General features: G+C 39.0%; 1 protein-coding gene across 1 annotated transcript in view; it reads left to right on the top strand.

Annotated features, from left to right (window-relative positions):
• TTC17 (tetratricopeptide repeat domain 17) overlaps positions 1–19,118 on the top strand; it is a 55,486-nt gene that overhangs the window by 29,787 nt on the left and 6,581 nt on the right. Inside the window, exons 17-21 of the mRNA XM_040067064.1 lie at positions 14,473–14,643; positions 14,901–15,154; positions 15,701–15,866; positions 18,179–18,299; positions 18,615–18,774. Coding sequence (XP_039922998.1) covers positions 14,473–14,643; positions 14,901–15,154; positions 15,701–15,866; positions 18,179–18,299; positions 18,615–18,774 — 872 coding nt within the window. The remainder of the gene's footprint in view (positions 1–14,472; positions 14,644–14,900; positions 15,155–15,700; positions 15,867–18,178; positions 18,300–18,614; positions 18,775–19,118) is intronic.

The raw sequence follows: 19,118 nt of genomic DNA, 5'->3' as shown, positions 1-19,118 counted from the left end.
ATCTTTTGCTTTAGTGCAAAAAACCTGAAAACACAAACCTAACGAACAGTGTAAATATTCTTTGTAAATTCTTGTGCAGAGTGTAAAATAAACATACTGATTAATTCAGCCTTGATTACAATTTGTGGTTTAAGTCGAAACTCAAAATTTAAAAACGGAAGGATAGGTTTACCTATCTTATTTTTATAATGTTTGGGGAAATGTTTTTCCCCTGCTGTAAACTTCAACTGACTCAAGGGGAACCTTGACAGTGTTTATGAAAGTGAGATTTAAGTCTCCAAAACCAGAATGATTTCAAGAATGTGTACTCAGAAATCATATTTTGCACTTTAAAGTATCCTGAAATTTTGTGAGTCTTTTGTTGCTCCTTCAGTCCAAGGAAAACTGTTGAAAAGAGATTATTTTTCACTTGATGGCATGTCATAAAGTATTTGTATCCTTTGAGATCGATATCTTATGCTGAAAAATTTATGCTGAAAAGCATTTGGAATGTCAGGTGTTTCTCTGGTTTAATATCTTGTTTTGATGAGCATTCCTGCAGTATTTCTGAAAGTAACAGCAGTAGGCTTCTTGTGCTTTGGGTTGTAGGCCCATGTGATAGCTGTGTTTTTGCTTCGCCTGTCAAAAGCCTCTGTTCATGAAAACTGAGCTAAGTAGCGAGACATGGAATTCTTTGCTCTGCCGGCGTGAGCCATCGGCAGAATCCAGCAAATGGTCAGTGGGAATTATATGCTAGCATGAGATGGAATATGGGATCAAAAATCTGAATTCGTGGCCTGATTTTTGATTACAGTATGTGCTTGGCGTTTATTTCAAACAAGTAAATAGGCATTTTCTCAGGCATGTTGGGACATTAGCTGTTAGCGCAGGACTTTGGAAGCGTGACAGACTAACACTGACTTTTTGGATGCTTGCTTATATGTTCCTGTCTGTACTGCTGCCTGGTACTGTTTTTTAGTGACTTACTTCTGGTATAGATAATTTATATCTCAAACCCAAGTCACTTCATGCACTTGAGAATCAGAATTTAAAATCTCACACCAACACTTTCCTATTTTACTTTTGCCTCCTGTACTCAAGTTTATATAAATGTTTGTTTTCATTGTAAAAGAATTTCGAAATCTGCAGAGGTTTTTGGTGGGTTTGTGTTTTTTTTTTCTTATGGAGGATGTGTGTGGAGTGTCCAGAGTTATTCCAGTCCTGTCACCTGTATTTTAGACAGCTGCAGGAGTTCAGGCAGTTGCATCTAATATAGATGCTATACAGCAAGAGCCCACACAGTGCCTTATTCCCAAATACCTGAGGAAACGGTTGGAAGACTTCATTGTTCCAGCATTATCCTGTGTTGATCCTTCTGGAGGTGACTTGGCAGTGTTAAGGGTGTTGCTATGTCTGCTGTTTGGTTACTGGAGAGTCAGTTCCTGAAGCAGATTAAGAAACTTTGTGAATTTGATAAATTCAGTAGCCATGTCTGACACACAGCTAACAGGACCAAGCGATGTGTGTTAACAAGTGTGAAAAGCTTAATGTGAAAAACGGGGTCAGCTCTCAAAGGTGCAGAAATGAAATATTTGGGCTGCTTATCAAGCTAGTAGAGAAAGCCAGCATCATTTTTGTCTGATACTGAATGGTGCATTGCTGAGATTTGTCTTGCACACGTGGCTTAAAATACTGCAAGTACCTTTTGTCAGGTATTAAGGTCTGTAGAGGACTATCCAGCTATGGCGTTGTTCCTGTGGCACTTCACTGGCTGATGTTAATATTCAGATGTTTCCAAGCCTTATCACAAAGGTTACAGAATACGACAACCATATTTTTAATGTGATGGTCAGCTGACCATTGAAACATGCTGATTTGTTAGTTGCTGTTGGATAAGACTGTTCTTTCTATGTGCAGAATTGTTGCCTGGGCAAACACAAGTCATTTGTACACCCATAATGTTTTTATCTGACTAAGCATCTACCTTTGACTCAGAGTTCCGTTTACTTAGGAGCTCATGCACGTCACATTCTTTTAGGCAAGACCAAAATTCAAAATCTTTTTAATAGACTGATGCTATTCAAAACGTGAAACATGACTTGTTTCAAGCTTCAAGTTCAAGTCTTGCTGTCTTTCATCCTTGGCAGAGTAGTGCTTTTACAAAAGGCTTTGTGCTGCTCTGTGGAAAGTCGAGGAAGTGTGAGTTCATTATGAATGTATGTGCGTGCCTCCAAGAAACCTGAATCCCTGTGTGTAGAAGGGAGTGTTTGCGGGAGCAGTTCATCCTTCTTCCTCACAGTGAGTTCTGTAATGTGGATCTGCTTTAGGCATGGCTTTAGTGCCCTCTGGTGGTGCCAGTACTCCGTGCCACATAAAATCAAAACCGGTCTATTTCCCCTGAAAATAAAACGGAAAGGTGCTTCAGCTAATATGTGTATGGATTTTCCTTTATCCCCCAGCACTTAGGTTCTTACAAGTTCAAGTAAGTTAAAGTTAATAAGCTTATACCTTTAAGCAAGTTGACCTAAAGAGAAGAGGTTGACTTGAAAGGAGAATCTCTGCTTGAAACTCTAATAGTAAGCTTATGACAGATTAAATAACTTCTTTAAATCAACATCCCAGTTTAAGCCTCTGAGACTAGTTTGACACCTGCAATCACTTCAAGGCCCTTTAAGTGATTTGAGATACACAAACACTAAGCAAAAGCATCACATAATTTTCTTTACAATAGTGTGTTAAGACACAGGGATGTGAAATACTTTGCATTTTTAAATGCACCTTTCACTTAACTCAGTTATTCCCTACCAGTTAGGACTGACTCGATAGTCCCAGCAACAGACTGCTAAATTTTTATTCCATTTCCTATACCATGAGGTCCTAGACATTTTTATCATAAAAGTAGTTTCGTCCTTCTGAAGCTGCTGTATCTTGTTCATCCAAGGAATGCTTATCACCTATGGTGTTAATGTTACATTAATGTTAAAGGAATAGACATCGCCTAAGATGTTTAGTCTTGAAACAAAGGGTATTGAGCTTAGCTCAGAATTTAATTGTGTTTTAGTTGAAGCAAAAGACCAAAATCTATACCAATTATATGTGATTCTGAACTGAGCACTTCTGTATGTTTAAAAGTCAGCTTTTTCTCACCTTGATTTGCATATTAGAAGGCAGAATTCATGAGTGCTCCTGAACCTCACTGAGAATACTGCATGTGTTAATACTCTTTATTTATCTTAGAGTTTGCGAAAGGGGTGGGATCTGTGGCCATTGTTTCTCTGTTGCTTTTACTCTCTCTCTTGCCTTGTGGTAAAGTTCATCTGCATGGACAGAAGAGTTAACAGCAGTAGGGCTTTTAAACAACAAGCATAATTTTATGAAGCACATGAACAGCCTGTCACAGCTCTCAGAAATGCATCAAGGCAATAATTCTACTTGGTCATTTAGCAGTAGCATAGAGAAAGTGGGTTCTGTGTGAAACAGTGGCAGTTCTAAGATCATTGTTAACCTTTGAAGTTGAATACTCAATTGCTTATTGCTGTCCTGTACATGCACAGGAGTGCACCCATGTGCCTGTTGTTCACCCTGCAAGTTCCACGTGGAATCTGAAAGTCAAGCTGGCAGGCAAGCACTTCAGGCAGTGAAGATTGTACAGTGACCATCCGTGTGAAAGATCTGGTGGGTGTGAAAGATCTGGTGGGTGCCACACAATTGGGCTCTAGGTCACCATATTTGGGCTCTGTAGTGCTAAAGGAGTAAGAGGAGGTTAAATTGCACTTGTGTAGAGTGAAAACATCTTGCAGAGTGCAGGCAGGTGGGAGATAGGGAGAATGAGGTCTGCTTTTTGTCCTGGTGGAAGCCAACATCCCTGGAGAGTGAGGCTCTTGGGAAATGTCAGATGTGTTTCTGAGTGGAAGATACTGGAGAAATCCATGTGAGAATGTGCTCTGTGAGAATATTGTGACCCAATTATTTTGGGGTTGTGCTACTGTTTCTGCCCCACTAGCAGCACTAGTAAGGGAAGAAGCAGTTCCCACAGTCCACTTTTGCTGCAGTAATCTTAGAATATTAGTGATGTGATCTTGAAGACAGTTGACCAGATGCAGGCTTCTTGGTACTTTTCACTCCTTGGAGCCTGATTTATGAATCATACTTTTCCCTGAAAAGTCTTCATGTAGCATCTCTTGAGTGGCTGAAGGAAATTGAAGGTGAATGACCTTGCCCTAATACCGCTGTGCCAAGCTCACTTTGAAACCTGTCTTTCTTTTCCATGTATTTTTCTTGTCAAAACTATATAAAAGATGTATAGATGGAGATTCTTAGTTTGAAAAATGGAAGAATGTGGTACTACATTAAACGTGGCATTTTTAGCTACACCAGTATCCAAAGGCTGTGTACGCACTGCTTATGCACATTGCTTCCAAGCTGCTGCTTGCTGGAAAGCCATTAAGAATCTTAAAGGTTTCTGTAAACAATGCATGATTCCTTAAGTATATCTCTGTTGCTCAAATGTCATTCTCTTTTGCATGCATTAAATATGCTAATGGGTGAGTTTTTTCTGCAGCTTCTTTCATCATGCAATGTCTTGCTATCCTACATACATGGCCTGCTTATTTCCTGCATGGCAGCGTACCTGGCAGCTTCTCCCAACAGTCAGCAGTCTCACTTTGCTCTGTTGAGAATGGTATACCTGCAATATTTAGTGTTCTGTATATCTGGTCTGTCTTTTCCCAAGTTCTGAAGGCCATTGGCTAGCAGAGGAGACAGGAGAAAATCATGGCCTCAGCTGCTGGAGTAACTGAGGAAATGAGAATTGCACTGTGGAAGGGAGTTTAGAACTGTAGGAGAATTCAGTGAGAGTGTACTGGTGCAAAACAATTCAGTATGAATTAAAAGCGGTACAGTATTAAACTAAATTTAATATGATATTTTCCATTTTCATCTGCCTTTACAATGCAAAAGATTCTTCTTCATGTTATCTGGATCTTTCCGTTACTTGGGCAATAGCTACATGTTCATACAGGAGGAGGAGAAACATCAGGCATTGCTCAAAGGGAAAAGATTCTCTCTGCAAATAAATTTTGAAAAGTTGATGCCTTCAGTTATCAGATATATTAACGTTTCTCTGCAATGTGTGTGGTGCTTTTCTGTGACAAGAATGTAGAGAGAATGAGAAGTTCATGTCTGTCTGTGTCTCCCTCTGTTTGAGAGGCGGTCTTTGCCAGTGGCAGTTACTTATATGTAACTGCTAAAATTTCTTACTGGACCTTGATTGGATGCAACACCTAGAGCTGGACCTATTGAAAAGTTCCAACAGCTGTGTGTGTTCAACAGCCCTTTTAGGAGGAGTAGTAGTTCCCCAGCTACATCTTCAGGGAGATGTAGTTTCACAAACGTGTTCTTTGCCGAGCTGTACACACTGAATTAGTGAGTTGGTTAAAGCATGTTTGGAAGAGAAAAGAGCATGTGGTCCCCAAATATGGGAAAAGTGACAATGTGTGGTTTAGTGTCATTAGCAGCTGGCCAAGACCGTGAAGGCTCTATTCACTTGGCTTAAATCTGCAAACTTGTGAAGTGATGATGTGTGGCCTCAGCCTGTAATGAGTCATGTGGAGGTTGTCTGGAAGCAGCATGCAACGCCATGTGCTCAGATTAAAATGAGCACTGCACGCTGAGCCACGGAGTGCCGGGCACTTAACTACCCCTGCATTATTGATCTGTTTTGTCCTTTTAAGGTTGGTTGCCTGGTTCATGTGAGTCTGTGTTGTGCTCTGACTGTCCTCAAAGCTTTCAATCTGTTCTGGCTACTAGAGATTGAAACTAGGACAGTTCAGCATTTCCTGAGAGGAAGAGATTGAAGCTTCTTGAATGTAACCATTCTGGGGAGAAGGGACATTCTGCATTTTAGTCTTTCTGCAGTAACTGTTCTACGGCTTTGTAGCGTTATGGCAATGTGAGGAGAGTGTTTTCTTGTTGAATTCTAATCTAGAGTGGTTGGCAGTATTCCTATCAAACATAACCTTCTGCAGGTATTCCTTACTTAAGAAAAGGCTAATCTTCACCATCACAACCATCGACACCAGGATTTTTTTTTAATTGCATTTACAGCAACAGTTGTGCTTTTTAATGAACTTTTGTAGAATGTGCACTTAAAAGCTCTCTTAGATTAGTAAGGGATAGGCCTGCCTGACCAGTTAACACCAGTTTGCTGTTTGAGTGTGTCAGTACCTCTGCTTTGATGTCCAGTTAGGAGGAGCAGTTGCATGGATATCTATTCCAAACAAATCTGTAAGTTGTCATGGATCAAGTCTGGCTGTGAATCTTCTCTTGCTGAGCAGTATAACCTAGAGAAGGGATACACAGATAAACATAAATACAGCCTATCAAAATAGTTTCTCGGAATAAAAAACATGTAATCAGGTCCCTGTGGTATTTTGTTGAAATTCCAGTACATGGTGCAAACCTTACAGACAAAGTGGTAACCAAGACATGCACATAAGGCCTTTCCTGGTCTTTGGAGTTTGAACCCCATGGATTCAGAGAGGTGGGAAGCTGACAGTAACCCATAGAGGAGTTACTAACTCTCATAGAGTTCAACTCCATGATGCCATTTCTCAGCAAAAGGTTACTGTTGTACTTAAAGTCCTTTGTAGACTCGAGTTCATAGATACTTAGGTTCTAACAGGATCTAAAAAATATGTGATGTTAAGCATAACAGGCGTGTGGAAAAGAGGAAAGATCAGAAAGCGCAAAACCAAAGCAGGCCACTGCAGGCTTTGCTTATGCTAGTGATACTTAAAGTAAGAATTTTCTTTGGCTTAATCATAAACAGATTTCAGAATAGTGTTGTCTACAGGGATATAAATATTAGTCATTTAATATTCATAGAAAGCCTTATGTTGTGATCTACTGTGCATGTGTGTTTATTGTTAAGAGGTTCATAAGTAACTATTTTCTTACCTACGATAAAAAATCTGGCCCAAGAAGAAGTCACTGAGGACACTGTCTTCAGAACTTTTATGTGCTTATTTCTCTTGCCTTTTTTCTCTCTTTCCCCAAAACAAACAAGCAGAAAAAATCATTACCCTTGAGTCACAGACTGAAATTCAGACAGGAGGGCTACTTACCTTCCTCCCCTATACATAGAAAGAAACAGGGTCCTCTGAAAGAGACAGTTTCTAGTCTTCTTGTATTCAGTTACAGGATTGGGGGGCGTTATATCTAGAAGTTTAGATGTTCCAATGTTTTAGGCCCTATTCCTGGCATCATAGAGTAAGTTTCTGCTTCTAGATGTGTATCATGAAAAAAAAAGCTCCTATTTTAGTGGGTGGAGAGGGAAGGCTTTAGGTAGTCAATCTCTTTGATTTTCTCCTCCCTGATGCTGGGGAGAAGATTTATATTTTCTACTCTGTTACAGGGTAGCCTACTGAATTCTTCAGGATGTTTTGCATGCATGTGTCTTATTAAACTGCATTATGTTCTATTTTAAATAGGATTTTTCTTTTTCTTGAATTTATTTCCCATGTTTTATTTACCACTTCTTTATATTTCATAAGAATTTTTGTATCTGTTCATCAGGGACTGGTCAGTTATGCAGTGCTGAGGTATTTCTCTCAATATGATCAAGAAATCTGGTTATGTATTGTTGGCATTTGTATGTTTTGAAAGGTTTAATCAGAACTTCTGTGATGAGACAAATAGATAACCTTTAAATCTATAGCTAAGCCAATTTAGAGGCAGCTTTTTTGCTACAAATCAGATTTTAAAACTTCCTATGAGCGAGAACAGTTTTACCATATAAAGCTCTTAACTGGGGAACTGTTGTTGGAATTAATAATAAAAAAGAAAGAACTTTTGTATGCTTCATTTTGTGTGCTTCGATCTAATTTTTGATGGCATAAATTATCATCCTGTTTTTTGCTATGCGTCAAATGAAAGCTTTTTGCGTAGTGTTTCTTTGACTAGTCCTTTTTGAACATGCCTCTCATCATCTTTGAAGAAGGGCCACTGGCTATCAAAGGGAGGAATTTATGAAAATCAGCTTTTAGAATACTTCATTTTGCTTTTCATTATTTGTTTTTGATACTTCACTTTTTCAGTCAGCCATTTGTCCTGTCCTTTGAAAATGTTTCTTTTTGTACTGTAAGTTCTGGCTTTTCAAAGGAGGATTTGTATTAAAGGAAAAAGGTAAAAATTAACAAATAGTGTTTGTGTGTAGGGAGAAAACACACTAAAAGCTTAGTTTAAAATTTGAGCACTACGCTCCTCATTCTTTTCCAGTACCCATATGGATATAATAGTCAGAGAGGGAATTTAATGCAATCTCTCTTTTGTTATTCAGACTAGAACCTATGATGATATGTGGGTAGTAGATACATCTTTGTAGTGGTTTATCCAGTGTGTTACAGCTGTAAAAGGCACTGGAGATCTCGTCCACTGGTGTAACTGTTCTGGAGCTGAGTCGTGTGTGGTTGAACTCAGCAGTGATGCTGTTGGGTTCAGAGAGAGCAAGAGTGACCACTGCTTGGGCTAGTTGCTTTTTCAAGTCATCAGTAAGGCTGTGAAGTGTTCCGTGTTTCTGCAGATGTCGGTTCTCCATCTGCTTTGTATCCTTCCAGGGTCTTGTAGTGCACAGTGTGATAGATCCGGTGTATTTCTCATGAGCTAAATACAGACTTAGCAAACATTCACAGATCAGTATTGCACAGCCACCTGATTCTGATTAAAACTTCTAGTTTTCTTCTCCTTTTACGTACCTGCTCAATCACTTTGGTGATAACTTTTGACCAAAAATTAACTGGATATTCTTCACTTTTATTTTTTTATACAGTTCAGCATTGATGGCCTGTGACCTTTCTGTAACATTTTTGATGGCAATTCTGTTCAGTCCTAAGTATTCTGCAGTTTCTGCTTTCAGAGCTCAATCATAGGATTCATTTTGAAGTATAAATATGGGTTTTTTTCATTAAAACAGTAAGAAAAGCACTGCATTAATTTTAGAGCAAAATCTAGATAGAACCATGTTAATTTATGATTAAGGTAAGCAGAGCAGCAATAGCTGCTAAAGATAGGTCTCTTCTGTAGTTATTGCTCCTCCTATTGCTTTTAAAACTCGTGTCAATATAAGTGGCTTGGATTTTTTTTCCCTTAGCAAATGCTTTGCAATCAAATCCACGTTCATATGTGATTGGAATAACATGGTCGCTCTTAATGTCCCAGAAGTTCTTTAGGAAATTACCATGTTCACCTTGAAAGATCAAGGTAATTAGAGTATGCAGTCTGTTAATCACCAGTTAACGTTGCCATGAAAGTCAAAGTTCATGTTTTTATGTTGTCTAGAGTATGGTCTCCCAAACGGCCCTTCCCTGTGACACTGCCTGGCTTGATAATGTCAGATTGCAACAAAGTCACTGTGGTGCAAAGTAGGACAGGTCTTAAGGTGTTTATTCAGCCCAAATGTTGACGGCTGAGATCTCAGTAGTTCTAGATGCACCAAAAGGTTCTGGTGCGTGAATTCTCTTATTCTAGATTATTTTTGTAAACCCTGGGAAATTATATTGCCTGTGACACAAAGCACTTAAACATGACTGTTCTATAAAAGTGAGGGGTGACAATGTGCTGGGTTTCAGTTTAATTTCTGTAATGAATATATTTTAGCCTAATTGTAAATATACGATGTCACTCAAGTAGTGAGCACACCCAAATTTTTCATGTGACCTCTGAGCAGCATCATTGCCCATTCTGATATGCAAAGTGGTAATATGCCAGCCCCTTTTATTTGTGTCTCTGCATGTGTGTAATCAGTGACTAGCAAAAGTAAAGAGAAGACTCTTTACTGATGCACTGCTGCTGAGATGTCTGTAGATGAGACTGTTCATCTGCATGCAGGGATTGAAACTTATTTCCATTGAGCTCAGTGATATGTCATTCCTGCTGGTAAAAAAAAAAAAAAAAGACCTGTCTTCACTGAATTTCACTGTGGGGAATATTATTTTTAAGCGTTCATAAAAAATAAGTATGGAGTTAATAACTCCTGTTAGCAGCTTGGTTTCAGTATGTTCTCTACTGACAGCTCAGGTATTAGGCTGACTTACAGCTGTATTAAGTACAATTCTCTCTTGGCTGTGTTTACCCATAAAGAGGCAAAACATTTAAGTGACACATATCTCCAGATAACGTGCATTTTGCCTAACCTAATGCAAGTCACTGACTACAGCAACAGTCCTTGACTCTCGTAATAATTCAGGAGATAATGCAACTCTGTTTATTCCAAATGGTAGGGAAAAAAAAAAAACAGTACCTAAATTTAAAATGAATTGACTTTTAGTTCTGAGGCATTATTCTGCCATTGTAATTTCTAAATGTGTACCAAAAAATTTTAAGGGAAATAGTCTGTATAAGATTATTTTCATAAACCTAGGATGTTGGAACATAGGTGGTGGAGTTGGGAATGCCGTATTTTACAGGTTCTGCACTGACAACTAAATGTCAGTAAAAATTTTGTACTGACCAAAGACACTTGGAGACAATTTTTTTTATTATTCTTTCTAATGCTATTGGTGACACCAAATCATGTATCTTTATTTGGTATATTGGAATCAAACAGTGAAAATATCTAATGAGGCTTCATTCTCTCTGACACATGTACCACAAGAAACAGCTACAGTGGCATTTAGTTTACATTTTTAGAACAATCAATGCCTAATTTAATGGTGAGGTTTGATTACTTTGAAGACCTCACTCGAGGTGCAGCACTTTGGTGTGATACTCTGGGGGTGTTGTTTGTTCATCTTTCCTCTTTTCTGTACTTCCTGCGTTTCTTTTCTTGCCTTAGGTGTGTGGCTTTCAATCTGAACATCTGGGGTCACCTGAATTGACAGAAACTTGGTCTTAGACCAAAAAAAAAAGCATATAGCTCCAGAAAAGTTCATAATGGTTTCCAGGTGTGACTTTTCTGAGAAATGTGGCAAGATTAAATATGGTTCAGAATAAGTATTTGTTACCCATTCATAGATGGAGCAAGCCTTAAACTTCAATTACTGCATCACTTCACCCTCCTAATATTTCTCCTTCCTTGTGACAGATGTCACATTTGGTTGCTTCTCTCCTTACACTAAGTGGATTTCAGGTTAAGAGTTCAGAATTACCCCATTCCTAAAGAACTCCAACCTGACCTTTTGCCTGGGGTTTTTCCACCCTACCAAGTGCAGTAGTTACCACAGCTTCAGTGGACTTTTGAGAGGGGTCCTGAAAATCATGAAGGTGGTTGATATTAAATGGGATTAATGGTCAAGCAAATCTTTCTTACGTTTAAAGTTTGGTTTGTGCTAATGGTACAAGTGTGCTCACATTGGCCAAAAAAATTACAAGTTACAACCATGTGGGAATAGAGTCCTTTAACTAACAATACGGTGTTCTGGTTTTAATCTCCAAGGTCTTAATGCTTCAGTTTAGAGTTTGTGTTTGCTTTTTTCTCCAGAGGATTTCCCTTGTAAATTAGGAACTACTTTGTGGGGGTTTTTCTGCCAATTTCTACCTTAACCTGGTAGGGACTATTTGTGTTATTTGCATCACTTAAATAAAGACCCAGACACTTGTTTGTATCATCACTATGATTTTTGTTTCACTCTCTGGAATTTGGCAACCAGATCTCATAATACATAATGTAAGGCAGACTCTGATCCTCTTCCCTCTAAATTTTCTTAGCTCTGAGAATCAATAGGAAGAGTGACAACAGCTACTCTCAGAAAATAAATGAGCAAGAAAGTGATGTTTCTCTGGTAAATTTTCAGAATGAAGTAAGCTGAACATACCAAGTATGATGTAGAAATTTTAGGTTTCAAAGTTTTGCAATATCACCGAGTCAGAACTTTACCCCTGAGGCTCACATCTGCAGATTTAGGCAGACAGAATATCTGTGAAGTATTTGTAATGAATAGCTGGGCATTTGTAGATCACTGGTCACTTTTGTCCTTCGCACAGAGAAGGTGCTGTAAGTATTGCAGTGATCCAGCCAAAGCTCTACAGACAGAGAATGTGCCTGCAGTTTGGGGCAGTGTTGTTCCCTTGCTGGTCTCACACACTTCCCCACTGAACTTCCCTGGTGGGCTTCAGGCATCTGTGAAGTTCTGACTTGCAGTGTTTCAGTACCACCAGCTTCATGGTTCACTCACTAGAGATCTTCAGCTTCCATTGGTTTTTCAGCTTGCGTTTTTGTCTCCAGCAACATCAGACAACTGAAAGCAGCAATTTGAAAAAATTAGGTCACTGAGGTTTCTATATATAGCAGCTCTCAGATCCCAAGAAAGCCAGCATAGTCATCTAGTCTGTTTTTAGCTGTCAGTGTTTGTAAATTAATATTAACAGAGTTGGTGTTAAGTAGAATTTTAAGTGCCGTCAATTTTTTTTTTCCTTCTGCTTGCACTTTCCAGCTTTTTAAGTACTTTTTGACATTTTTATTTCAATTAAAAACAGTTGTTTGGGTTTGAGCCCCTCTGCTTCTTTCTTTATACTTATGATGAATGGATCTTCAGCAAAGGGAATTGTGGTCATCACATTTCTGAGAAGCACCTGACTTGCATTGAAATCAGGCTGGGTTGATGTCAGGTGGGGGCAGCTTGAGTGTTCTGTGTGCACCATGTCTCATAAATAAACATGAGGCTCTCCATATATTGAAGTGATTGGGGTTTTCTCTTTTTTGGTAGGTTGTGTTTGGTTTGTTTGAGGTTGTTTGATTGTTTTCATTTTTTTTTTTTTATGAAACCAATTAATTTTTTATTGGCAGAATGGGAGAGGTGGGCAGGGGTCTGAAGAAAGAATCTATGACTGATAGAGTAGGAAAGGCTGAGTATAACCGTATGGCAGATATTAGAAGAGTTTATGAAGTTAACTACTTCTGTTTTAATAATTTACTCATAACATTGTTTGTCTTACATATAGCAGAAAAGGTAGGACAAGAAATAGTTTTCCCAAAGGATTTATAAATCTAGTTTAACTTGTTTGATTTGGTCACACACACTCAGAGAATACTGGTCTGTTTCTCCTCCAAAGATGACACCTGAGTGTTCCCAGATGGAGAAGCAGAGAGCTAAAAGGTTTCACTTTGCAGAGAAGCAGTAGAGCAGGTTACCCTTAAATGAGAGTTAGAATCATCCTCTCATCCCACTGGTTTGATAGAAGCATAAAACCTAGAATTATTCTTTTGTAGTGTAGGATCATTGTGTGAAGTAGAATGGGGTCACTGATCTACTTTATTCACATTCTTGTTATTTTATGTTACATGTGCATGGAGGAATACAATGTGCACTCAGAGAAGGTAGAATGAGGAATGTACTTGAGATTCTTGCATTTAATTTTTTGTTTATTCAGCTGTGCACTTCTTAATTCATTTGTATATATATACTACTTTCACTCACAAGGGGTTGAAATAAAGGAGGGAAGGGTTTGAGAGCAGTAGCTGTGTACATGAGAAATACGTTTTTCTCAGTGGGGATGGATTTCCTGTGTGATGAGACAAGTGTCCCCAGTCTGTGCCTCAGCCCCATAGGTGCTGGGTTCAGGGCAGTGCCCAGCCTCATACACATGGAGCATGGTGTCATTAGCTGTGTTCCCTAAGCACCTCTGGCCCTGGAAGTAATTCGTATTAGAAAATCTGACATCTGTAGTTAAAATGTATTTATTATCAAAAGTATTGTTACGAAGATGCAGGTGGCCACCCTTTAAACTGTCTGAATGCTTTTGTGGCCCTGAAGGAATCTCAAAGGCTACTGTTGCAAGTGTGCTTTTTTGTTTCTGCTTATTACTGACTCTACATTTGCATTTTTTCCCTTGTTATTCCTAGATCTTTGCATTTGGTGGAATGTGAACGTGTAGCCTGAGCACAAAATTATAGAGGTTAAATTTTCAGCTGTATAAACTTTTGATTTTTCTTTGCACAGATTAATGCTCTTAGCTTTTGTCTTTCTGTTTCATGAGCACCAACATGCTGTTTGTTGCTGGCATGGAAGGTCAGTCTGGCATTCCCAGATCAGTCTGCCTTAGCCCTTTTTCTCTTGCACATAAGCATGGTGACCACTATGGTGTCTTGAGTGAAAGTTCATATGGCAGACAAACACCTCATACATTGCAGCGTCACCAAAACATGTCTTGGGAGCGTTAGTTGGAGTGGCTACCAACAAACAGTAATTTCTCATCTCCTGTGCAGCCTTCCCATGAAAAGTAGCTGATTTTTCTTGCGTTTGTAGTTCACAGCATATACTTAATAACATTGTTTCCTGTAATTGTTTTACTCAATCTCCCTTGTCAGTGGGCAGATCAGTTTTTTAATCACTGAATTAAGTATTTTATACTTTGTCAAATTATTATTTTAATCCATAGATTAAAAACATAGAAAATCCACTGAAAACTAGAAGATGGTAGCTTCCACAATACAGCTTCTGCACTTGTATCCAGGAGGAGCTTTCCATCATGGTGTATCAGTAAATGTCTCTCTTTCAGGCCACTGTCATGAGAAAAATCCAGATGGCAGTTATGGCAAGGAGAAGTACTTTGATGACCACTATGTGTCAGCTACAGCAGTGACTGAAGGACACTCTGAAGGAGGTACAGAAGATCAAGAAGTCCTTACTCAGAGTTCAGCAAGGGATCCCTCCTTCTTGAGACTGGAAAGTAAGTCAGCCTTACAAAATCGGTTCTGGCAAATGAAATGGTTTCTAGATTTTTCAGAGGAGCTGTCTGTTTTCCACTGAGAAGCTATGTTTTCCCCTCTCTGTCCATAAAGTAACAACCCATAAACTAGCGAGTAGTCAGTGATGCTTCAGTTGTGTAAGTGGAAAAGTGGGTCACAGAAGAAAGATTCTTTTTGTACAATTTGTGAAAGCACAGGGAAAATAATTTTTGAAGTTTTTTATGGTGTTCCCTCTTAGACACAGTCACTGCAGAAAGCAATGGTTCTTCAGAAGGAGTGGAGAGTTTAGAAGATGATCAGATGTCTGAAGAGATGCTGGCTTTGGTGGATGAGTTTGAAAATTCTTGGCCTCAGGAAGCTTTTGAAGGGGCACTGGAGGTAAAAGGTCGTCGGATGGACTTGCAGGGAATCCGAGTCCTGAAGAAGGGATCTCAGGATGGACTTGCTAGCTCCTGTTTTGGGGACTGTGGTGATGATGATGAAGCTGAATGGGTAAGTTTGAATGAGTTTACTTACGTCTTGTACTAAATGTTGTGGAGGCGGGAAAGATGGAAACAATAAAAGGGGTTTAACACTGGGAGATACAGATCTATGAACTTCCCCTATAAGCCTAAAAGCTGTAGTTGTTGATGGCTGGTGTGAAATAAGTAAGTAGTCTCAATCCATCACCAGCTTCTTGCTCAAAGTTAAAAATAAAAGAGTGATTTTCACCAAAAGTTCTCATTAGTATGAAAACACGGAAATCTCTCTTGTCATAGTGTTACCAGTAAAATATATAATGAAAAATGCCTTTCAGTTCTCCAGCAGTTGAATTGATTTTCTCCTGTGTTGGAGGTCAGAAGTTGTATACTTGGTTTGCGTGGTGTGATGCAGTGAAAAAGAGGGAGCAGGCTTTGAGAATGGGTTGAGATGGGGAGGAAAGGAGAGAGCCAAAGATCTCATCTGTAACATCTTTGAGCTGAAACAAGTAGTGCATTGGAGCTGATAACAGTCATGGTGGTTCTTACTGTTAACTTGCTAATACTGTTCTTTTGGCAGATCACTTTTCAGGTCAAACGTTTAAAGAAACCGAAAGCTGAAAGCTCGGATCTCCAGGAGCCAGCTGGGAGAAGCGTAGAAGAAGGAACTAATGCAGAAAATGAAAATTTTTACCGAACTGCTCTGGAGATCAGTGGACCAAAAATACCTTCTCCTGGACCAATAGGTAACCTTGCTGCTTCTAGAGGAAGCAAATCATTTGCAACTTTTGTATTATTATGATTTATTTCCTTTGCAGCCTTTATATTACAGTGGTTGCTTACTGAAAATAAGCATCACAAAAACTACGTAGTGAAATGTCCCTTCTAGATGAGTACATGGAAAAATAAGAAATTAGAAATAAATAAGAAATCTCTTCCATCTGCACCTTCTTGAGGGAAGTGCAGCCTAACTTGGTGTTGAACGAAAGCTTTTTAGTTAATTTCCAAAACTTCTGGGGATGAGAGTGGAGAATGAAGGAGGTAGATACCATAAGTAGAAGTTGTAAAAGAGAGAGGGGACTTCGGTGATCTCTTTTGATAAACTGAATGGGCAGAGGAGTTAGTTTATCAGGATGCAGAATAAGAGTTTGTACTGACTTCTGGCTAAACATAAGATATACAACTCAAAGAGAAAGAGCTGAAAGCTTAGTCTAATAAAAATTAAGTAAAAAATAAAAATCAAGTGTTCTGCTATAATTGTTCAGTGATAAGAGAAGACTTAGACTGTCTTCCAAAACACTGTGGCTGCAGAGGAGTAGAGTTTTGCACCAGCAGAGATGACATTTTGAGAGGCAGATGGAGTTTTTGCTAGTTGAGTAAGGGGAATTGGAGAGTAATTTGTTATTAAGGTGCCAAAGAATAAAACCCAGGTAATTGACCTCCATACTTCTTGGCTTACCTTTCAGTGGAGCTAAGATCCTAATGTTGTGGGACTGATGTGTAAGCAAAGTTCTGCAGTGCATTTTGGTCCTTGACAATTTGATGACCTGGAAAGTGATCTCACATTTTGAAGACTTTTACATTAAATCTTTAACAACCTCCTTTTTTAGCAACGGACAAATGTAGGGTATTGAATTAAATATTTAAATAGGGGGGGAGGAATACATGAAAACAGACTATCATTTGTGAGCACACACCTGTCCTTTCCTCTGTGTTTATCTTCTTGCCCTCTGAATTACTTTTGTGGTTTTATTACATAGCATCCCTCGATTGTAAAGTAATCTTCCCAACATTCCTGTGAGGCTGAGGGTCTGCTGGCATCCTCTTTGCAAGAACTAAATCATCAAAATTTAAGTAACAAATTGAAGATCACCTGGGGAGTTCTTGGTAGAACGGAGGAATGATGGTATCTGTCTTGTGTTTGACTCCTTCCCAGACTACTGAACTGTCTCTGTAGCATTTCCATACCTCTATATGTCCTTCGCTGTTCATGCCAATAAGAACTTGCAATCAGATAGTTCACAGTGGTGGTGATGGGAAGTTATCATTTCCCTTTGAAATTTTCCTTTGTGTCTCAAAATTAATTTCCCTTTTATCACAATACTTTACAAAATACATGGTATTGCAGATATTCTTAAATATGATGAAGTGGTTTACTATAACTTGGATGAGAAATAGGAATTGCATCCAAATGGGCAAAATTTCATAGCTGGTTTGATAGACAGGAATGTTGTTAAACTTGGCTTCCCACTGTGCAAATCTACTGCTGTAGTAAATTTTTCTTATGTTCCAAATAGTTTGGATGTTTCTGATATGAGAGGAGAATGTTTCCTACATTTAACACTGGCCAGTTTCCTAGGACTTCGTAGAGTATCCACCAAATTTGAGGGAAAGATTTCAGTAGGCTTTACTTCAGATGTGAAGATCAGGTTCATGTTTGTCTCACTGATCTGTTTGTTAACATAAAGCAAGTTATTTAACCTTCCCCTGCCTTGCTTTGCTTTTCTGCAGAATGGGAGAGCTAAAGTGTAATTGCTAAATGGTTTCTGGAAGGTTTCTATCTTGAGTGTAAGAACACAATAAAAGCCACTGACTGTCTTAGGCAATACTCACTGAACAGCATTGGCAGTATTTTTCACCCAGAACTATTTAACAGATAGACCAATCAACTTTTATTAGTTTTTAACTGTAGCTGTAGAACATTAATGATGACTCACAAATTTGGTTTAAGGACATTTAAGTAGAGACAGTACCTGTAAACAAGATTGGCAATTGTTCTTTACCTGTAGGTTTAGAAAAAGTGTAATGAAACAGGTTTTGGAACTTTATCTCCCAATCCGTCTTGTGCACAATCTGGTTCTGTCTGTGCATGCTACCAGTCCCATTCAGTCCATTTGGATTCAGGAATCTTCTGAAAGAAATGTGTCTGCAAGACAGTGACTTTTATATAATGTAGGGGACGTATCCACTGGCATTAAGTATTTTAAGAATCATTGTACTGAAGAAGAATGTCTTTCTCCTTCCGTGAAGTTTCTTCCAAATTTTTTACTTTCTCAAGGAAAAAGGCGTGACTACCGTAGCCTTGGCTGGCCAAGTCCTGATGAGTGCCTGAAACTGCGCAGGGTCGAGCTGACAACCGTAGCCAGCACGTGGCTTGCTGTTTCTGCTAAAAACATTGAGTGAGTATCTCGGATACAAGCCCTCAGTAAGTTAAACAAAGCGGGACAGTTACATGGTGTTCAGTGTGTGTAAACTGAAGATTTTATGTTAGTAAGAAAGAACCGCCAGGATTTCTAAGACGTTTGAAAACGTCATGGAATTTCATCAGTTAGATTTGAAAAGTGCAAGTGCAGATGAAAGAGCCAGTTTCTCTTGCTTCCTGAGCTACTCAAATGAGATTATGCCAGGTTCTGGGCAGTTTCCTTTCACTAGAGAGCTTTCTGATGACTGTTCTGTTCTCTTAACTAATTTGACTTGTTTTATGACATTTGTAGCATTACAGAACACATTGATTTTGCCACACAGCTGCAGGAACCAGCCATGGAGCCCCTTTGTAACCCAAACCTCCCAGCCAGTATGCATACTTTGGACCATCTGCAAGGTGTCTCTAGTCGGGCCAGCTTACATTACACTGGAGAAAGTCAACTGAAAGAGGTATGCCAGAGCTGAAGGCCATCACACAAAAATGGCCATACCATGGCAGATTCAAGGTGCATTTAGCTCAGTCCCTTGTCTCCAGAGGTGACTTTCAGTGAGTGAATGCCTGGATAAAACTTTAAGAACAGTGCAGCATGAAATTTTACCAGATTGTTTTCCCAGCCATCTACAGTCTGGCCTGAGGGAAATCCTAAAACACCATTAGTGTCTCTGTATTTATAGCTCTTTGTGGATTAATTAGTGAAAGTAAAGTCCAACTCAGCGTACTCAGAATTTCTAGTGTTCTTAGTATTCAGTGCCATGGAGTTGCAGCCCTGTGTTACACAGATAGTATCAACTCA

Source organism: Hirundo rustica, chromosome 6, assembly GCF_015227805.2.
Source record: "Hirundo rustica isolate bHirRus1 chromosome 6, bHirRus1.pri.v3, whole genome shotgun sequence".
Lineage (NCBI taxonomy): Eukaryota > Metazoa > Chordata > Aves > Passeriformes > Hirundinidae > Hirundo > Hirundo rustica.
This window is presented reverse-complemented; position numbering and strand designations above follow the sequence as displayed.